The following is a 22,302-nucleotide window of genomic DNA, read 5'->3' on the forward strand; positions in this document are numbered from 1 at the left end:
TGCTGGCCTCCTTTCCAGAGCTTCACAAAGGCTTTGTGTACAGACTTGGGCAGCAGACTCAGCCTAGAAATATGCACTTCTTAATGTAACAGTGGCATTTGCCATTTTGTTTCGATTTGAAATCTCCAATTTGAATCCATTTACGTTACTGAATAATGGTAGCAGCCCCAGGAGCCTCGTCTTCCGGGCAGCTGAGGTCTTCTAAAGAGCAGTTAACCGCAATTCAGACCCGTTACGTCACACGAGGCACCGGCTAAAGGTCTATTTTTGAGGATGTGGGGTGGGCAGCCACTCTCTGCTTCCTTTCTTGCTAGGGCCTGGCAGTCAGGACCCTGATGACAAGCCCCACTACCAGCGTGCCCGTCACTGCCCCCAGAGCAGCCCCCCGGCGGATGGCCAGCTGTTTGGCCGACAGTCTGCCAGGGGGAGCTGGCAGGGGTGGGGCTGCTTCTGGAGTCCCGAAGAGGTCCAGATGGGCCTCGGGCCTTGAGTACATTGTCAGGGTCACGCCAGGGTAGCTGCCTGTAGCCACTGCAGAGGCAAACGGGGCCAGCTTAGCATGGGGGTGGGGTGGGGGGTGGCTTGGAGGTGCATGATCGACGCCTGTCCCTCACAGCAGGAGACGCCCGCCTTTCTTCTACGGCACGACAGAGGAGAGAAGTACGTGGGATGCGCAGGAAAGGCTATCGCTAAGATGAGATGAGATCAGACGCGTGCGCCTGTCTGAGCCTGTGTGCTGCCTAACCTTCACCAGTGACCTCAGGGCACGTATGAAATGCTTAGTCGAGCTGCCTTTGCACGTTCCCTCGTGACAAGTGAAGCCCATAGAGTCTGCAGCTGGTTCCCCACCGCAGGACGAGGCACGGGCACTGGGATAACTGGGGCTTTGGGCCGTGATAACCAGCGCCCGCCCCGGGACAGCAGAGCGGCCACCTGGTGGGGTTCGGGGGGTCGGCGGGAAGCGCCCGCACGCTGCTGAGTCGAGCCAGGCTGGCCTGCCCAACCCACGCCTGCAGGCTTCCCACCTGGGTTGGAGGTGAGTGCTGACGACACGCTCTAGGGTCCAACAGCCCGTGCTCCGACCTCATCCCCTGCCTTTGCAGTTGCAGGATGACGGGGAAGAGACCTAAGCGCTCAACCCGCTCCCTCATCTAAATGGAACCGAGGCTCACTGCCCCCCAGGCTGGGGAGGGACGGGGCCTGCTTCCCGGGGTCTCTTAGACAGTGGACGTTAGTGTCACCCTCCTGGCGTTAGGACGGACGTCACTGTCACGCTGAGGAAGAAAGGCAGCTGGGGCTCGCGTGGTTCCCCGTCACCCGCGCACGCGGGGCAGCGTTACCTGAAGATACGACTGCTCTCTCAGGCCCGGGTCTGAGGCTGGGGGCTGTGCTCTCAGCGGCCTGGGGCGGCAGCCCCACACGTTTCTGTACCTGAAGGAGACGGAGTTGTCCGGTCGGCCTGCTGTCCACCCCGGCCTCAACTGTGCCCTGCAGGCCGAGCAGGACGTGGTCACACACAGGCACACCTCGGAGGCTCCAGACCACTGCAATAAAGCGAATGTCACAACAGAGCCACTCACAGGGGTTTTCTGGTTTTCCGGTGCATATAAAAGTGATGTTTGCATGACACTGGAGTCTGTTAAGCACACAATACCATCATGTCTAAAAAAGCCTTGTCCCTGCCGCAGTTAAAAAGTGCCTCTTTGCTGAAAAATACTAACCATCACCTGAGCCTTCAGCAGGTTATCAGCCTTTTGCAATAGTGACATCAGAGATCAGTGATCACACCTCCCCATAAAGCAGATAATAATGAGAAGGTCTGACATATGATGAGAATTAGCAAAACGTGAGAGAGACATGAAGTGAGAAATGCTGTTGGGAAAATGGCGCCGACAGACGTGCTCAACGTGGGCTCGCTCCAGACCTTCAACTTGTAGAAACCACAGCATCTACAAAGCGCAGTACAGCGAGGTCTGCCCGTGTTCACCCTTCTGGGGGACTTTACAGGGGTGGTGTTTTAGAGCTGTGTTAATCCGTTGTCTCAGGCGTCAGGAGGACTGGATCCACATGCGAAGGCAAACCCCCACTCTGCGGGGATTCGGTCTGAGAGCACCCCCTCCACGCTCAGCCTGCAGCCTAAGCTGTGGCTTTAATGCCTCTGACAAGCAAGTGCCAGTCCGCCCGGCTTCAGTTCTTCCAAGAGGATGGTGACGGGGTGCTGTCATCGCCTCTTCCAAGGTCACAGCACCCTCGGGGCTCACCCGTGTTCAGACGAGTTCGACTGAGCCGTTGGCTTTAGTCTGGCCTTTGGCTGTCGGGCTGCTGAGGTTTCCTCTGTGGGTCTGGGGTGGTACCCGGATGGGGCGCCGCTGACAGTGCACCGTCTCCATGACAGGAGACATTGAGGTGCGCCCCTGGCGTTTTGGGGGAGCAGTACTCACCTCCTCCACAGCCTGCTTCCAGTCCATCCAGGCGGTGTAGGTGATGAAGGCCGTGGCGGCCAGGAAGATACAGGCGAGCATGCCCAGCCAGAGGCCTGCAGGACATGGGACAGTGGGAGCATCTGATGACGCCCGGGGCGCCCCGCCTCCCCCCACTCCACGTACCCGTGATCCCCAGCCCGACCACGAAGGTCAGCACGACGCCCAGCGGGAGGCCGACGACGTAGTACATGACGGCGTTCACAACGGCCCCGAAGGCCTGCCTGCCGGTCCCTCTCAGGACCCCACCGTAGAGACACTGCGGGGAGGCAGAGGGGACCGGGGTTGGTGACGCTGAGGCTGACGGGGGTCTCAGCAGTGGGAGCTTCCGCGGGAATCTACGGGGCATGGCCTCGTTTAAGTTCACAGCATGGGACCAGGATGGGCCCTCGTCCCCCTTCCTTCCCAGTGGGGACCTGCGCGGGGTCACGCAGAAGCTGCTGCATTTCAGACACAACTCCAGAGCCCCGGTCGACACCTAGACTGCCTCCCTGGAGAGGGAAGGTGAAGTTGGTGACGGACTACCCACAGGCTTGGGAAACTGAACTCGCTTCATACAGATTGTGTGTAGGTCTCCTGTTGCTGCTGCACCAAGTTACCACAAACGGTGGCTTAAAACAAGACACGTGGATTATTTTACGGTTCCTGAGATTAGAAGGCCGAAATGGTCCCATTGTGCTAAAGGTGGGGCTGGTTCCTTCTCAAGGCCCTGGGCAGGAGGATCCAGAAGAAAGTAAAAGCTGGGGCAGACTTGAAAACAGCCTGAACTCTGCGTAGGCCCCGGCCCATACTCGGCTCCTTCAGCAGAGAACGGAAGCCCTACCAGCGGTCAGAGGTGCCTGAGCATCCCCCCCCAAACAGTAACTGGCTGAACACTGAGCTATGCAGACATAGGGGTGACCCCGAGGAAGCTAAGCTTAAAAATAAAAACAAAAGAAACAAAATACAAAACTGAGCAGAGACAGCAGCTGCAGTTTGTGGAGGAGACAGGATCACAGGCAAGACTAAACAGAACAGCAGTCCTTGGGGAAAGGCTGCTCTCTGGGATGGACCTATGGTACATCACCAAACAGGCCTCAGTACATCTAGATCCCTGGTGGTCTAGTGGTTATGACTTGGCACTCGCAATATGTTTAGAAAGACTGGATTAATACAAAAGATGTTCTTTGACCACAACAGAATTAAATTAGAGATGTCTACCAGAAAGAATTTTGGAAATACCCCCAAATATTTGGAAATTAAACAGCACACTTCTCAGCCCATGGGTCAAAAAATAAAGAGAAATTTTTTAATATTTTGAATGAAAAAAATACAATATATCAAAATTTATGAGATTCAGTTGAAGCAATACTTAGAGGGAAATGTATAGCTTTAAACACCCATATTAGAAAAGAAAGGTCTCAAATCAGTAGCCTAATATTCCACCCTAAGAAACCAGTAAAGAAAAGCAAACTATGCCTGAATAAAGCAGAAGGATGAGCATAATGAGAATTAAAGTGGAATTAATTGAAACAGTCAACAGAAAACAGCAGAGAAAATCAATGAAACCAAAATTCTAGTCCTTTGATAGGATCCACGAAACTGATGAACACTTACTAAGGATTTGACCTTGGTAAAATAAGACCAAGAAAACAGGAAAGTGAAGACACAAATTACCAAAATTAGGAATGAAAGGAGAGACATTACTACTTTCCCTAAAGAAAAGGATTGTAAGGGAATATTATGAGCAACTTCATGCCAAAGATTTAGACAATTTAGTTGAAGTGAATAAATTCCTAGAAAGACAAACATTATTAAAACAAACTCAACAAGAAATAGAAAGTGAGGGACTTCCCTGGTGGCACAGTGGTTAAGAATCCCCCTGCCAATGCAGGGGACACGGGTTCGAGCCCCGGTCCGGGAAGATCCCACATGCCTCAGAGCAACTAAGCCTGTGTGCCACAACTACTGAGCCTGCGCTCTAGAGCCCGCGAGCCACAACTACTGAGCCCACGTGCCACAACTTCTGAAGCCCGCGTGCCTAGAGCCCGTGCTCCGCAACAAGAGAAGCCACTGCAATGAGAAGCCCGCACACCGCAACGAAGAGTAGCCCCCGCTTGCCACAACTAGAGAAAGCCCGCACACAGCAACAAAGACCCAATGCAGCCAAAAATAAATTAATAAAATAAATAAATTTTTTAAAAAAGAAATAGAAAGTGAATAGACCTATAACAAGTAAATAAATTAAATTAGTTAAAATATCTTCTGACAAAAGCCAGACAAAAGCCCAGATGGCTTCACTGGTGAATTCTATCACATGTTTAAAGAAGAAATAATGCCAATCCTTCACAAACTCAAAATGTATAGATAAGAGGAGAGAACACTTTCAAAATCATTCCAGGAGGCCAATGATATGCTGATACCAAAGCCAGATCAAGATATCACAAGGAAAAGATAAAAATCACAGACCAGTATCTCTCATGAATGTAGACGCAAAATCTTTAACAAAATACTAGGAAACCAAATTCAGTGATATATATTAGAAAAGATATATGCCATGATCAGGAGGGTTTTATCCCAGGAATGCAAGGTAAAACATCTGAAAATCAATTAATGTAATTACACCATATTAATAAAGAACAAAACCAGATGATTATCTCAGTAGATACAGAAAAAGCACTCTACAAAATCCAGCACGCATTCATGAGAAAATGTTTCAAACTAGGAGAAGGGCTCTTCCTCAGCCTCAATAAGGGGCATTTATAAAAATTTTACAGATAACATATTTAATGCTGAAAGGCTGAATACTTTCCCTTTAACATCGAGAACAAGGCACGGGTGTATGCTCTTGCCACTTCCACTCAACATCGTACTGGAGGTTTAGCCAGTTGGAAAGGGAGAAGTAAAACTCTTTATTCACAGATGACATGATCCTATATGGAGAAAATCTTACAGACTCCACACACCAAAAAGTACTAGAATGAGTTTAACAAGGTCACAGGATAAAAGATCAATAAACAAAGATCAATTATCTTTCTATAAACTAGCAATAAACAACCTAAAAATGAAATTAAGAGTTCCATTCATAATACCATCAAAAAGAACAAAACATTTGGGGATAAATTTAACAAAAGTCGTGCAAGATTTGACCACTGAAGACTACAGCACATTGCTGAGGTAAATTAAAGAAAATCTAACTAGTCGGAGAGACATTCCATGTCCATTTTAACAATACTATTAAGATGACAATTCTCCCAAAATTGCTCTGCAGAGTCAACACAATTCCTTTCAAAATCCCAGCAGGCTTTTTAGTAGAAATTAACACTCTGGTTCTAAAATACATATGGAAATGCAAAGGATCTAGAAAAACAAAAGCAATGAAAAAGAGAGAACAAGGTTGGAAGATTTATACTAACTTATTTCAAAGCTCACTATAAAGCTACAGTAATTAAGACAGTGTAGTATTGGTACAGGATGGGCATATAAATTAATGAAACAGAATTATGAATCTATAAATAAATCACTACATTTACAACCAATTGATTTTTGACCAAAGTGCCAAGATAATTCACTGGGGAGGTAATAGCCTTTCACACACCAAGAATGGTGTTACGACTGTTGAATATCCACACACAAAAAAATAAACTTAGACCCTTACCTCGTACCAAACACAAAAATGGGCTCAAAATGAATCATAAACATAAGTGTAGGACCTAAAACTATAAAATGTCTAGAAGAATTCATAGGAGAAAATCTTTGTGACCTTGGGTTAGGCAAAGATTTCTTATATATGACAGCAAAAGCGTGAGCCATAAAAGAAAAGAAAATGAGAAACTGGCCTACATTAAAAGCGCAAACTTTTGCAGCTCAAAAGATAAGAAAATGAGGGGGCTTCCCTGGTGGCGCAGTGGTTAAGAATCTGCCTGCCAATGCAGGGGACATGGGTTCAAGCCCTGGTCCGGGAAGACCCCACATGCCGCGGAGCAACTAAGCTCGTGCACCACAACTACTGAGCCCACGCACCACAACTACTGAAGCCTGTGCACCTAGAGCCCGTGCTCCACAATAAGAGAAGCCACCGCAACGAGAAGCCTACGCACCACAATTTAGAATAGCCCCCGCTCGCTGCAACTAGAGAAAGCCCGCACGCAGCAACGAAGACCCAACGCAGCCAAAAATAAAAATAAAAGTTATTTTTAATAAATAAATAAATAAATAAGAAAATGAAAGTCAAGCCACAGCCTGGGCTTGCAAATCATATACCTGATAAAGGACTTATGTGTAGAACATATAAAGAATTATTGGGGGAGGGGGGTGTGGGAGGGATGGACTGAGAGTTTGGGGTTGGGAGGTGCAAACTATTATATATAGGATGGATAAACAACAAGGTCCTACTGTATAGCACAGGGACCTATATTCAATATCCTGAGATAAACCATAATGGAAAAGAATACATTTTAAAATGTATATATGTATAACTGAATCACTTTGCTGTAAACCTGAAACTAACACAACATTGTAAATTGGCTATACTCCAATAAAAATAAAAATTACAAACAAACTATACAAAAGCTCTTAAAACACAACAATAAGAGAACAAGCCAATTTTAAAATGGGCTCTGGGGGCTTCCTTGGTGGCGCAGTGGTTGAGAGTCCGCCTGCTGATGCAGGGGACACGGGTTCGTGCCCCGGTTCGGGAAGATCCCACATGCCGCGGAGCGGCTGGGCCCGTGAGCCATGGCCGCTGAGCCTGTGCGTCCGGAGCCTGTGCTCCGCAACAGGAGAGGCCACAACCGTGAGAGGCCCGCGTACCGCAAAAAAAAAAAAAAAAAAAAAAGGGCTCTGAACAGACACCTCACCAAAGAAGACATACTGATGGCAAACAGGAGTATGAAAAGATGCTCCACATTACGTGTCAGTCGGAAGTTACAAATTAAAACAGCCATGAGACACCTCTACACACCTATTAGAATGACTAGGATCAAAACACTGACAACACCAAATTCTGGCGAGGATGCAGAGCAACAGGAATTCTCATTGATTACTGATGGGAATGCACAATGGTGCAGCCACTTTGGAAGGCAGTTGGGCAATTTCTTACAAAGCTAAACATAATATTACCATGCTATTCAACTATCATGCAGCCAGGTATTTGCAGAAAGAGTTGAAAACTATGTCCACACAAAAACCTGCACAATAATATTCACAGCTTTATTTATAATTGGCCAAACTTGGAAGCAACCACAATGCCCTTTAATGTGGTCCTTCCAGACAGTGAAGCATCAGTGCTAAAAAGAAACAAGCTGTCAGGCCATGAAAAAACCCAGTGGAGGCACCTTACGTGCACATGACTAAATGAAAGAAGCCAATCTGAAAAGGCTACATGTTGTTTAACTCCAACTATAAGACACTGGAGAAGGCAAAACTACAGAGACAATAAAAAGATCAGTGATGGCCAGTGGGTGAGGGAGGGGGACAGCAGGAGAAGGGGAGGAATGAACAGGGGGAGCAGAAAGGATTTTTATGGCAGTGAAATTACGCATATGATTCCTTTTTTTTTTTGGCCCTACCGCTTGTGGGATCTCAGTTCCCTGACCAGGGACTGAACCTGGGCCACGGCAATGAAAGTGCCGAATCCTGACCACTAGACCACCAGGGAACTCCCATGATTCTTTTTTTTAATTGAGGTATAGTTGATTTACAATGTTGTGTTAGATTCTGCTGTACAGCAAAGTGCTTCAGATATATCTATATCTATATATATATATAGATATATTCTTTTCCACTATGGTTTATTACAGGATATTGAATACAGTTCCCTGTGCTATACAGTAGGACCTGGTTGTTTATCTATTTTAGATATAGTAGTTTGTATCTCGTATGATTCTATAATGGTGGGTCCATGTCATTATACCTTTGTCAAAATCCATAGAATGTACAATGCCAGCAATGAACCCTATGGAGAACTATGGACTTAATTATAATGTATCAATATTCTTTCATAACTAAACAAATATCCTGCACTAATACCGTATGTAAATAAAAGGGGAAAGGAGGAGAGAGAGGGGTTTATGGGAACTCGCTGTATTTTCTCAATTTTTCTGTAAACCCAAAACTGGTCTTAAAAATAAAATCTGTTTTTAAAGTTTTAAGACAAAACCAAGAATTGGCAAGGGAGGGGGAGGAACTGGAATCCTCATATATTGCTGGTAGGAATGTAAAATGGTACAGCTGCTTTGGAAAACAGCTTAATGGTTTCTTAGAAAGTTAAAAATAAACTTATGGGGCTTCCCTGGTGGCGCAGTGGTTGCGAGTCCGTCTGCCAATGCAGGGAACATGGGTTCGTGCCCCAGTCCGGGAAGATCCCACATGCCGCGGAGCGGCTAGGCCCGTGAGCCATGGCCACTGAGCCTGCACGTCTGGAGCCTGCGCGTCTGGAGCCTGTGCTCCGCAACGGGAGAGGCCACAACAGTGAGAGGCCTGCGTACCGCAAATGAATGAATGAATGAATGAATGAATAAACAAACAAACAAACAAACAAACTTATGCTTCAACCTAACAATTCAAATCCTAGGACTCTACCAAGAGGAGCAAAAACATACGTCCACATGATGACTTGTACGTGAATGTTCCCAGCAGCCTTAGTCACAACAGCCAACACTGAAAACCACCTAAATGCTCATCACCTGATGAATGGGTAGACAAAACATGTTACAGCCACACAATGGACCATCAGTCGGCCACAAAAAAGAAATGAAGTCCTGAAAAATGCTACAACATAGACAAACCTCAAAAACATTTCACTAAGTGAACGAACCCAGACACGAAAGACTACATACTGTATGATTCCATGTCTATGAAATATTCAGAAAAGGCAAGTTCACACAGACAGAAAGCAAGTCAGTGGATTGCCTAGGGCTGGCCATAGGAGCAGGGAGTGACTTCAAAACAGGCCCCAGGAATTTTGGGGGAGTAATGAAAATATTCTAAAACTGGATTGCAGTGCTGGCTGCACAAGTATAAATTTATTTTAAAGGACTGACTTATGTTAAAATGCATGAATTTATGGTACGTAAATTATAACTCAAGAAGTTATAAAAAATATAAAATAAAGATTAGGTCTATGGAACACATAAATTAAGAATGGTAGGGCCTCCCTGGTGGCGCAAGTGGTTAAGAGTCCGCCTGCCGATGCAGGGGATACGGGTTCGTGCCCCGGTCTGGGAGGATCCCATATGCCGCGGAGCGGCTGGGCCCGTGAGCCATGGCCGCTGGGCCTGCGCATCCGGAGCCTGTGCTCTGCAACGGGAGAGGCCACAACAGTGAGAGGCCCACATACCGCAAAAAGAAAAAAAAAAAAAAAAAAATGGTATAGATCGGGTCTTCCCTGGTGGTGCAGTGGTTAGGAATCCGCCTGCCAATGCAGGGTACACGGGTTCAAGCCCTGGTCCGGGAAGATCCCACATACCGTGGAGCAACTAAGCCCATGCTCCACAACTACTGAGCCTGCGCTCTAGAGCCTGCGTGCCACAACTACTGAGCCCGCGTGCCACAACTATTGAAGCCCGTGCACCTAGAGCCTGTGCTCGACAACAAGAGAAGCTACCGCCATGAGAAGCCCATGCACCGCAACAAAGAGTAGCCCCCACTCGCCACAACCAGAGAAAGCCCGCGCGCAGCAATGAAGACCCAACGCAGCCAAAAATAAAAATTAATTAATTAATTTAAAAAAAAAAGAATGATATAGATCTAGCCAGGGGGAAAGGTGATAGATGCAGATACACAAGCTCTAAGGTCCCTCGCAATTGCTAACTGTACGTCTGCCTCGGGTTCCCTGGTGGGCAAACTGAAACGGTGAGGTGCTGCCTTCAGAACATTTAGAAGCCAGAGCACTCCCCGACCTTACATTGCAGGAGAAATCTCTCAGCTGTGGCCTCACCTTGGAGCTAGAGAAAAAGTAATAATAGTGTCCTTAACACTAGCCCATGACAAAAGCAATAACAGAATCCATAAGATAGTTTCTCTTAATGTTCTGCGGTAAAAGCCATGGATTTGATGATGAAAACCAGTCCAGAGCAAGCGGTCCTGCTGAGGTCAGAAATGTGCTCCAGGTTATTTGCCCAGCTAAATGCAAAGGCCAGCCCTGGAACATACAGGGAACTGGGCAGAGTATTGGGGCTTCTGGAAAAATCCTCCACGAATAGTTTCTCCCAAGGTTATTTATTTTCCATAAGAGTTGATAATAGTTCTTGTGCAGGTGTTTGCCCCAGTGTTCTGTGCTGCTAGCTAAGCCCTCACTCCATGAAGAGATGTGGATTTTACGCTCGGGATGCCTTCCTGAAAGATTCACACGCCCCGAGATGTGAAGTAGGAAGACCCAGAATTTCAAATTCTGCTCATCAAATGAGACTTAAGTGCTTGCTTTCTTTATGCCACGTTTTTAAAAGTTCACATAATTCAAACCTGCACTAAATGGGACCTGCCCTTTAGCGATCAAAGGAGCAGAAAGTCAGGCCCGCTGTACCCTGGGCTGACCCACTCCTCCGAAGTGACCCTTTGCTCTGGCAACTGGCGCGACTGCTCCTGGCCCCCGCTCCGGGGAATGAGGAAGGAACGGATGAGTGACTTTACGCTGGGGCCGGTGTGCAGCATTTTGCTCATCTGGGTGCATCTCTGGCATGTTGGAATCGCACAGCAGAAGGGGGCTCATCATTTTGAATGACAGAACCAACATGAGCAGACACGTCGGGCCCTTCTTCTCCGGTCAGCCCTCTCTGCGAAGCGGTGAGCTAACGCTCACAGCCCTGACCGGCCTCGGGGAGGGTGCGTGAACGTGGGGGGGTCAGAGCAGGACTCACACAGACTGCCTCAAACAGGTGGAAGACGATGTAGAGCGGTAGGACCTTGCTGACCAAGGCGACCACTTCCCTGCGGGAGAACGGGAGCGGTAAGACACGAGCGTATCCTTGGAGTGCGCTTCGTGCCCCTTCTATCCTGCCCCTGCCCCACGCCAACGTAACTGATGCTCCTGTCTCTGAGTTTCCCTGTGTCTGGGGGACACACGTCTCCCCCGAGAAGCCCCCAAATTTTGCCCTGCCCTTCGGTTGGTGCCCTGTCTACCGACAGGTGAGCGGTAGAGGGGGCGTCTCTGGGGACCAGCTGCGGAGCACCTGGCATCCCCAGAAGTGAGTGAGAGAACTGATTACCTACTCGTCATCGGTAAAGATGTGGCCCAGTTTATTCCTCAGGAGGCTCAACAGGGTGCCCACGACCAGCGAGGTGCCAACTGTAAGAGACCAAAGGCACAGCCCAGCTTCCACCTGCCCAGCCCCACCCCACGTTCATTTGGACTAAGACCCTCGCTTGTGGTCTGGTAAGGAGGGCACCACGTGTGAAATGCCTTTCCTCCTGTGGTTCGCAGAGTGGGGTCCCTGCACCGGCCGCAACATCATCATTGGTAGCTGGTTAGAGGATGCATATTCTCAGACCATCACCTCTGACCTATGGAGTCAGAAACTCTGGCAGGTGGGGTTCTGTGTTTTCACACACACACCCCTACCCCACCCCCAGGGCTGAAGCCTGAGAGCCACTGCTCTCCATGAGGAGGTGAGCTGAGCCTGGCAGCCACAGAAAGCAGGAGGATGGACACAGATGGGGCCACTCTGAGGGCTGGGATGGGCAGGTCCCAAGCTCCTGGAAATGCCGGCAGGGCAGGCTCGAAGGAGGACCGGCTTTCCCAGTCGCACTAAGTGATGGAAACTGACAGCCTAGAACCCCAGTGGCAGGGAAGGAGCGGAAGGGGCACAGCAGGCTTGCTGCTCGTCAGAGGGGCTGCTCTAGGCCACGTGGCAGGTATGACAGGTTTGGAAGGTGAACTGTTGGCTCCCAGGCCCTCCCTCCCTGGCTAGGTCCCGACCCCACCCACCCGTGCAGAGGGTGCCTGAGATGGCAGATCGCTTGGCTTGCACGGTGTCTGCGGCTCCCAGGGCCGTCCCCACTCGGAAACAGACCGCGATGCTGAGCCCCATGGGAATCTGGGATCAGAGAAAAGAAGGTGCGGTGGTTAGAGCCCCCCTCCTGCCCCGGGGGCCGAGAGGGAGGAAGGCAGGATGTGTCCCAGGGGGGCGGGACCCGCGAGGCTGCTGGCGACAGGCTGAGACCTGGGAGGTGGGGTGGGCTACCCAGGGCCAGCCAAACCCACCGGGCCGGGGCATCAGACATCACAGGCAACCGAAATCAACGCGCTGCCAGAAACTCACGAGTAAACGCGTGTTAAAGAGGTGGATGTGGTCCTAACTATGTTAGAAATGTTCCCTGTAAGAAGACAAGATTCAGCAAAAGCCATCCATAACAACAAGAATCACCTTATAAATTAGTTTAGTGCGTGTAGATTTTTGCAACTCCCTTGATTAAAGCTAGGGTCACAGACTGCATGCCCCAGGAGGCCGGCAGATGCTACACGAGTGACATGGGACAACCCACATGTCCGGGGGAGAGAAAGGAGCTGCGGGGACCACGGTGGACGCAAGGAAATGCCCTCACGAGGGCCGCTGTCCCCCAGCGCCCACCAGCTGGGGTGCACAGGAACGTGGGCTCACTACTAAATGGCATGTCCCATTTTTCAAAAAAATGCAAATATCTAGATTGTGATGTGCAATCTCCCTATTTTAAATGGTGCTAATTAATTCAAAACAATTGCAACATCGTGAATTCAACGGAGCAGCCGTGGGCCACGTGTGTCTGGCAAGGCCTGGGCCTGGTGGGTGCAGGAGGTCCAGAGGGTCCCTCGGGAGACAGAGACAGCCTTTGAGGGGACAGCCCCCCCTCCTCTGACACCCCCAGGCCGTCAGGGGGCCGGGCTGGGGGCAGGGCATGGCGAAGGCGCCCCCATCGAGCCTCACCATGTAGACGACAGTGGCCACCTCGTAGATGATGGCCTGGGCAGAGAGGTCGAGCACGCTGAGCAGGCCTGGGGGTGGTGGGGGACGTGGTGAGTGCCTGGCCGGCCAGCCGACAGCCCTGGCTGTTTGGACCGAGTCCGCTGATGAGCACACGACGTGCCAGGCGATGCCCACAGCTGCTCACGCATCAGCGGGACCTCACTCCCTCGCTGACTGACCACCACGCCCGGGCGCCCACTCAGTGCCAGGCCTACGCCGGGCAGTGTCGGGAGCTCACGGCCCGGTGGGGAGACGTGCCGGGCTGGGGGACCGCCCATCCCGGGGAGGGGGTCCTGAGCTGGGGGGCGGCCCACGCGGCTCCCTGCACCCTGCTGTCCACGTACCCATGAGGAAGCTCCCGATCTCGTAGGCCCACCACTCAATGCAAGTCATGAGCATGCTGGGCACGGCCAGGCGGAAGAAGGGGCCCCAGCCCTGCAGGCACTGGCTGGACCAGCCTAGGAGCAGAGGCCCGCCAGCTGAGCCGCGGTCCACCCTGCGGCCCCGCCCCCTGCCCCGCCCCCTGCCTTCGGCCCGGGCACCTGGCAGCTTGTGGGGGGCTGGCCAGCAGCCCCAGCGCTGGTGGGGGCTCGAGGGGGCTGGGGTGGGAGGAGGATGCCTGGCCTGCGCCCCTGGTGCTTCAGGCTGCGAGCCTGTGACAACAGAGGGTCTTGGGTAACCGCCCCGCCCTTTCTGGACCCCGTTTCCTCGTATGAAAATTTTAGTCCTCCTCCCCCCAAGTGTTGCTGGGAGGACTGCACGACACCAAGGTGCCAAACGGTTTCGCGAGGCAGGTGGGGCTGTGCAGCCACGAGGGACTAGGCCCAAACTGTTCCTGAAGCGCCTGGGAGAGGAGCTCACTGGCCGCGCGGCTGGGTCTCAGGGGCCAAGAGCTCCGAACCTGAGGCCTGGGAACGGGTTCAGTCCAGGCTCCACCACGTCCCACTTCTGGCCTTTGGGGCAAATGACAAACCCTCTCTGCACCAGCTTCCTCCACGTAAATAAACGGGGCTAACGAGGTGTCGTGAAGCTTCACCGAGCAACGTGGGAACCGCCGCCGCCGACCACCCGTGCTGCTCCTCCAGTCTCCATCTTGAGACCAGGGAGCCGGCAGAGAGCTCCCCTGGGCCTGTCCGCAGCAGGGCCCTGCCCCATGGCACACTGGACGGGGAAGCCAGGGCCTCGGGTGGGGGGGGGCGCCCTGAGGGACGTGCGGGCAGGCCTGGGCCAGGCCTCCTGCAACGGGCTGCAGCTGGGACCCCGCCTGCCACCTGCCCGCTCAGCCCCCAGGAAGGGCGGCCCTCACACCTGCCCACGTGTCCAGGTGCAGCTTCTTCTTCACGACGCAGAGCAGCAGGAAGACGGCCTGGGTGAACTGGGAGACCGTGTTGGCACAGGCCGAGCCCCTAACAGAGCAGGGAGGGCAGGGCTGGGGCCACAGCTGAGTCCGGGACTGGGCGGGGAGGGCCACAGGCCTGGCTCTGCTGACACCCCATCCCAGGATGGGCCCCACCCGGGGGGCACCCACTCTGGGCCTCTTCGGGCAGGCCGGGCTGGGTGGGCAGCGGCTCTTCATCCCATCTCCTTGGCAGTGGGTCCCCAGAACCCGAGGGAACAGCAGCCCCCAGTTCCCCATGACCCCCCGATGCTGGACCGCATGGGCAGCCTCCGCAGTCCTTCTCGTGACGGGGACAGGCCTGCCCGGTTAGGGGTGGCACTCCATGGGCAGGGCTCCTGACCAGGCCCCTGCGGCCCCCAGCCCCGGTGCTCACCTGACCCCCAGGCCCAGCACGGAAACCAGGATGTAGTTGGCCAGCCCGTTGACGCAGTTGCCCACGACACCGCTGAGGACTTGGGGCCACATGATGCCCTGAAGTAGATGACGGTGAGACTGAGGGGGATGGACGGAGGCTGGGGACACGCAGCTCCTCGAGGGCCCCTGTGTGGCGATCAGGATGGAGCAAAGCGCAGAGGGGACCCCGGGCACCCCTGCCCACTGGAACAGGGTAGGGCTGGGGGCAGCTCCAGCCAGGGATCCGTACCTGATTTTGCAGATATTTGGCCAGCAGGCTGTAAAGAAAATTTGCCTGTATAAAATAAACACACACACAAAGTAAGCAACAACTACCAAAACACCACCAGACGAACACTAACAGACACTTCTTAGAAGAGTTGGAGCAACTGCTTCACCACGGTACCTCTGGGACCCCAGAGATGGGCTGTGTGCTGACCTGCGCTCCAGCCCCCGGCCTGGGACCACAGGGAGGTGGCCTGAGAGCCGCAGGGCTCCTGGCTGCCGGCCAGGCCTTCCACCCGCTGAGGAAGGAGACCCAGGCCTGCTCACAGAAGGGCCCCCAGAGCCCAAACCCACAGGTCGGGACACCCTGGGCCTGGCTCAAGCCGCCAGAGACAAGGATCTAGAGGGGGGCGGCCTTGGACTGAGGGAGCGGGGTGCACCCAGGGATGTGGCACCAGCAGCCTCTGCAGAGGAGGGTGGAGACCCCACAGGGGTGGTGGGCCTTTCCCTGTCTGCCGAGGACAGTGAGGGCCTGTGCGTCAGTGTGTGTGTCGGGGGCACCGCCCTGTCCTTTCTGCCCTCTGTCAAGGCCTGGCTCGGGGCCTGCACCCCCTGCGCACCCTCCCCTCAGCCTTCCGCCTCTCTTCAGCACTGCACAGTCAGCAAGAGCGAGGAGCTGGGTTCAGACACTGGCTCTGCCTCTTGTGAGCTGTGTGGCCTTGGGCAAGTTACTTAACCTCTCTGTGCCTCAGTTTCCTCACCTATAAAGGGGACAATAACACGCGTGTGAATCCTTACTATTTATACATACATTCATATACAAAGTTAATATTGCAAAGTGCTTACAAAACAGTATTTGACACATTTAAGTGCTCCAAGAGTTAGGTAAGCATCATGTAAACATTAAGAGTCATTATGATTCTTATTTTATTGGTAGTTAAACTCTGCAGCACCATTGTACAGGAGGGACTTTGTTTATTTGATAAAGTTGCTGCCACAGTGATAACGTGATGTTTCCCCCTGACACAGTCCCAATGGCCCTGTTTGACAAGATACCTTCCCTTAGTCTGAAGAGCCAAAGGCTCGGAGGAGAAAAACCAGACTCTTCAGGTGGTTTCCACAATACAGAAGAAATGTGGAGCTGGCCAGGCCCCAAAGAGGTCATGGCACTGGCCTTCCAGACAGGAGGAGGGTGAGGCTGGGGCTCCCTGTCAGGCCTGGCATCCCCTGTGGGCACCCCGCACGCATTCACCCCACCCCGCCCCGCCCCCTTCCCAGCCCCCTCCTTAAGAGCTCTATCCCCAGTGCTGGTGTGCGGAGGAAGATAGGGGGGACCGGAGATGAGAAGATGGACTCCCCCGAAACAGCACTGCCACCTGGTACCACGTGCACTGAACCACAGCAAATCAAACAGTGTAGCAATGGGTTGGGGGTGGACACACAGACCACTGGGCGGGTCTCGAATCTCAGAAACTGATGGGAGTGGATGGACTGCTTATTTAGTATTTAATAAATTAACAGAGAAAGGAGAGAATATTCAATGAGTCTTAGAAAAAGTTTGTTAGATTACGGTCTTAAATGTAATGACAGAAACCATGAAAGGGTTCAGAAGAAATATAGGCAAATGCTTCTACAATGGGTTCATTGTTTTTAAGCCCAAAGACAGATGTCATAAAGGATGGGATTTATGGGACTGTTACGTATGCGTTAAAAACTCTAAGTCAAAAGTATCGAAAATTAGAAGGCAAGTGAAAAACTGAAAAATGTTTGTGACATATCAAAGTGTTAAGAAATTATTTAACAAGAGTTAAAATAATTAAAGATGAACCCACTAAAATAAGCAAAGGATATGGACAATTCACAGAAGGAAAACAACTGATCAACAAACACATGAAAAAATGCTCACCTTCATTAGCAATAAAATGCATGTTAAAATAACTTATTTCTAATTGGAAAAAAAATTTTAATAATACTCTGTGCTGATGAGAGTATTGCTCTTGGGGGTAGAACTGGTACAAAGTGGCATCAAAAGCCATTGACAGAGCAACTCTAATTCCAATAACGCATCTTAAGGAAATCATTCCAGATGTTCACAAAGATTTTTCTATAAGAATGTTTATCTCAATCTAATTCATAATAGTGACTACTGCAAACAACCTAAATACCTAACATGTAGGGATTGGTTAATAAATTATGGCACTAGGGGATACTACATCGCCTTTGAAATGGATATTGTGGAAGGCTATTTAATCATATCAAGAGACTAATGACGTATTTATTTGAAAGGGAAAAAGTAGGTTATAATACAACATACACACATTGGCCCCGTTTCACACTACGCATGAGTCTGTATGTTTGAACACACATGCCCATGAAGAGAAATAATCCTGGAGATAAGGATTAACCTGTGTTCTCTCTGGGTGGTAGGATTACAGATTTGAAATTTTTCTTCCCTAGGCTTTCCAGAATTTCTCCCATAAATGGTTTTCTAATCAGAAAAACATGTTGTGCTACTTAAAAAAATAATAATATTGTACTAACTTTTTCTTTTCTTTTTTTTTTTTTTTGACCTTGCTGCGCGGCATGTGGGATTGCAGTTCCCGACCAGGGGCTGAACCTGTGCCCCCTGCAACGAAAGTGCAGGGTCTTAACCCCTGGACTGCCAGGGAAGTCCCCATGCTACTTTTTAAAAGTTCAATCTGCACCAACGAAAATGAGAACTTTTCTCTGGCCCCTTCGGCCGCCAGCATGAGGGCTGATGGCCTCCCCAGCTGATGGGGAGACAGGCAAAAAGCCAGAATCTCGGGGAGTGTGGGCCCAACCTCCCCAAGTTCAGCAGAGGACTTACCGGGAGTGCTGGGATGTAAATGTGCACGTATTCCTGGGCCAGCCTGCGGGAGAACCAGGGCTCTGAGCGGAGCAGCCTGTGCCCCCGGGTGTGAGGAGAGGCTTCAGCAGGCTTTACCCCTGAGACAAGACCCCCAAGTCAAGTGGAACCTCAGTGGTCAGGGGAGGCTGCCACCACGTGCTAGGAAGGCGCAGGAGGAGGGGCCCAAGGACCCAACCACAGGGTCTCAGGGCTGGGGAACTTGAATTCGGGGTGACGTATGGTTTGTAAGGGGGAAAAAAGGTTCTATCACATCAAGAAATAACCAAATTCAGCACGCATAATATAAAACGAGCAAGGTGTTCCCATGAGGGGGCAAATCTAAAATTAATAACAAAGAAGCTGGGCTCAGTCCTGTTTCCACTGTTTAGAATTTGGGGTGGTGCACCCTTCACTTCTTCAGAAAGCATCTCTGAGGCTCCAACCACACGCTGGAACACAAACGCAAACACCATGCAAATCCTGTCTTTTCCGCCTCAGTTAAAACTGGCCGTTGGTCTGCCCCCTGCTGGCCACGGCTGGAGCAGCACGCTGCGCGGGAGAAGCTCCAAAGCAACCCCGCAACGTCCCCAGAGGGGCCGCACTCGCGACGGCTGGGGACCCAGAGAAGCGCGGGGCCCGGGGGTGGGCTTCGCCAGGGGTCCCCCCCCCCGGGGTACCTGGACACGGCCGGGTCCTGCCTGCAGAGCAGCAGGATGTGCTGGGTGTTGAGGAAGAGCGCCCAGCAGGGAAGGCAACACAGCAGCAGCACCAGCGCACCCCGCTGCAGGATGACTCCCACGTGCTTCCTGTTGGGGCTGCCGAAGCTCTGAAACACAGCGGGTCAGCGCCCACGCCCCGCGCACCTGCCCTCTGCCCCGGGGGCCCTGCCAGGGCTGGGGGGCGGGCTGGCACCGCAGGCACCTGGCAGGGCGGGGTGGGGCAGCCCTCCATCGCACCCGGGGGGTGCGGGTGCCCCTGCGGGGGCTCGGCCGGCTCACAAAGGGACAGCAGCAGCTGTTTTCTGAGCTCCAGCCTCCGTCCACCCATCGTGCCGGCTCGCCAACAGCTCCCGATGCGGGAGGCATCGCTCCCCGCCCCCCCCCCCGCGAGAGCACCTGCCAAGTCTCCCTGGGGGTGAGCGGCAGCCAGGCCCACCGTGAGCCCGGGACCCCAGGAGCTGAGCCCAGCTGGGCTGTGGGCCCCCGAGAGCAGGAGGCCCCGTCCGTGGGGCCCTCGCACTCGAGATCAGGGGACTGCCTTTCCCTCCATGGCTCTCTCGCCGGGCTGCCCGGGCTCTTTTCAAGGGGAGGGTCTGGTCCCTGCAGCACGTGGCCCGTGGGGGTGGGGGTGCCAGGGACAGCTGGCCCCGCCCAGGGCCTGATGAGCTCCCAGATCCAGGGGACACTAAGGGGCCTCAGGTGGGCCCCCGGCCCCACCATTTCTGCAGCAGCTGAGGGACTGGCTCTGCCCCTGCCCGGCTCTCGGAGGCCCACCTACCTGGGACATTAAGGTGTCACAGGCCGAGGACAAGCCGAATCCAATGGAAACTCCACAGACATTGACAAACTGGAGGCACACACAGGAGAGAGCGCAGTCTGTCAGGCGGAGCCCGAGGGGGGCCCTGCGCCTGGGCGCTTGCCCAGCAGCCCGTGACCCAGCCTGGCCCTGCCTGAGCCGTGTGGTGTGCCTTGGGCGAGGCCCTGAGGTCCAGCTGTGCCCTTAGGCTGTCTCTTCTCCCCGGAGCCCAGGGGGGAAGGTCCCTGCAGCCCTGGCTGTACTCACGGCCACCGAGAGGGTCACTGCTGCCAGCTCCACCTTGCCCAGGTGTCCGCAGAACACCGTGCTCACAACGTACGTCATGAAGTTCAGCATCTGGAAGAGGAACTGGAGGACGGTGGCCACGGTCAAGGGCCCCCTCGGTCCTGCCGACCCCTCACAGCCCAGCCCCACCAGAGAGGCTCTCCAGGCCCTGCGAGGCTGAGCAAAGACCCGCAAAAGCCCCTAGAGGCCACAGGGCAAGTCACCCAAAGCGGGCGGGGCAGCGAGCATGTGGCCGAGGCTGCTGCAGCAGCCAGGCTGGGTGACGGGAGGCCCGGGTCCCATCCCATCCCCCGCTGCGCAACTGCGTCAACCCCTGAGCCCCAGTCTCCCCGCCAAGCAGCACCCAGCACAGGGGCTGGAGAGGGTACCGCTGGCGATGCTATCGTCACCAGCTCGTCAGGCCACGCACAAACAGAGGAGCGGGTTTCAAGACACCAAAACCTTAGGAACGGCTCTGTCCAGGGGCTGGGATTAGAAAGAAGTTTCTTCTAACTTTTCGTGTTGTCTGAAACTCTTACAGCGAACACATATTTATTAGTCTTTACGGTCAGGAAAAAATGCATCTCAGCCATTTTCCCTTTGGAAATAACACAGGCAGAGGCCGCCCTTCTCCTGCAAACGCCCAGAGGGGACCCCCAGCTCCCGCAGCAGGGGACCTCACTCGCCCTCTCGGCTTTCAGCCCAGCCTTCCCGGGGGTTCCCGAAGGAGGACACGCCTGCCCCTTCTGACGGGGGCGGGAGGAGGGGGGCTGCCCGCTGCTGAAGGGGTCGGGGGGCCACCTGGACACGGTCACCAGGGGCAGTTTCTGGGCAAGGTCGTGAGCAGCCCCTGCCTGGCCCTCGCGTCATGCCTGGATGGCGGCCCTCCACCCACCGCCGCCTCCTTACCAGGGGTCCAGAAAGGACAAAGAGCGTCCTCGCCTCGGCCCCAAAGCCGACGGGGACCAGCCTGCGGAGGGCAGGGCAGCGGCTCCCTCGGTCCGGGGGAACCAGGTCCCGGGGGCCGTCCATTCCGAGCCCGGGCAGCAGCCACGCCGCAGGTCAGAGCACCCACGCAGCCAGCCTCGCCCAGCCGGCCGGGGCACTGCGCAGCCTGGCTAATGAGTAAAGGCTGGGAGGAGGGGCCATCGCCACCCAAGGGACCGGCCCTGCCCCCCGGCCCACGTGCTGCCTGGCCCACTGGCCCCAGACATGACAGAGCCCTGGGCCCCCAGAGTCACCAGGCTGACCCCTCCCGGGGGGGCATCAGCAAAGGCCCAGGAGGAACGGGTGTGGGCGGGCCTGGGGGGCCCTGAGGACTCCCAGGCCCAGATGAAGAGACACAGACTCACACTCCCGGGTGGCAGAGCCAGGTTCCGGTGGGCAGGTGAGGTGGAGGGGGCGCCCAGGGCCAGTTCTAACGAGGGGCCAACTGCTCTCTGGCCCCCAGACGGAGGGCATTCAGTGGACCGGCCTGCAGGGCACACTCATCGTCCGGAGCGCAGGTCCTTGTCTCCCAAATGGTGATGGAAACCCACGACGTCTTCCATTTCCCTCTGCGGAGGCTCTCTGTCCCCAGGCTACTCTCGGGATCGCTGCCCGGAGCCTCCTGGGAGCAAGCAGGGCCGTGGGAATTCCTGACCGCCCACCAGCAGGGGAACTGCTCCCTCGGGTTGGGGGCTTCCCAGGCCTCCCAGGTGTTGTCTTTCAAACAACCGCTTCCAGCCTTTTCCAGCGAACACCCCACTCTTGTTGCAGTGACTGCAAGTTCAGCGAGTGCCACATGCAGCGCCTGTGGGCTCTGCCCCCAGTTCAGTTTTCCAGGATTTCAGCCCAGGGGCGCCGGCACGGAGTGTCAGAGCTGAGCAGCCAACCAGCCCCACGTGTCATCTCGCAGCCGGGTGAGAGCTGTGGGGTCAGCGAGCCCCTCTCCACGGCCCGCCGCGGTCAGGGGCAGCTGTGCAGACCCCCCACTGGACACGATCAGCAGTTCGGCTCTCGGCGACAGGGCCACGGACCCCAGGGCCTCGGGAACCTCTCCCTTCTCAGGTGAGAACTTGTCCCCAAGCCCCTGGCCCAGGGCACAGCGGCCTCCCATCTCCTCCCTCCGGCCAACGTTTGTGTCATTCGTGGTTCCTTAGTGGAAACAGGAGAAACTAACTTGAGGTGGTGTGGAGGGAGTGGGGAGAGGGGTACGTGATCTAGAAGGAAGCTGAG

At 53.6% G+C, this 22,302-nt stretch overlaps 1 protein-coding gene across 1 annotated transcript; it reads right to left on the minus strand.

Moving 5' to 3' along the window:
• Nucleotides 1–310: 310 nt before the first annotated feature.
• LOC132478478 (multidrug and toxin extrusion protein 2-like) lies at nucleotides 311–21,120 on the minus strand. The gene is made up of 17 exons (XM_060081635.1): nucleotides 20,995–21,120; nucleotides 20,068–20,169; nucleotides 19,783–19,851; nucleotides 18,963–19,111; nucleotides 18,265–18,307; nucleotides 15,442–15,486; nucleotides 15,172–15,269; nucleotides 14,708–14,805; nucleotides 13,744–13,857; nucleotides 13,361–13,428; nucleotides 12,385–12,493; nucleotides 11,670–11,745; nucleotides 11,318–11,387; nucleotides 2,607–2,739; nucleotides 2,442–2,536; nucleotides 1,341–1,431; nucleotides 311–531 (listed from the first exon to the last, which is right to left on the minus strand). The coding sequence occupies exons 1-17, from the start codon at nucleotides 21,115–21,117 to the stop codon at nucleotides 311–313; spliced, it is 1,704 nt and encodes a 567-aa protein (XP_059937618.1). The 5' UTR covers nucleotides 21,118–21,120.
• Between the last annotated feature and the right edge of the window lie 1,182 nt (nucleotides 21,121–22,302).

This window comes from Mesoplodon densirostris, chromosome 18 (assembly GCF_025265405.1).
Source record: "Mesoplodon densirostris isolate mMesDen1 chromosome 18, mMesDen1 primary haplotype, whole genome shotgun sequence".
Taxonomy (NCBI): domain Eukaryota; kingdom Metazoa; phylum Chordata; class Mammalia; order Artiodactyla; family Ziphiidae; genus Mesoplodon; species Mesoplodon densirostris.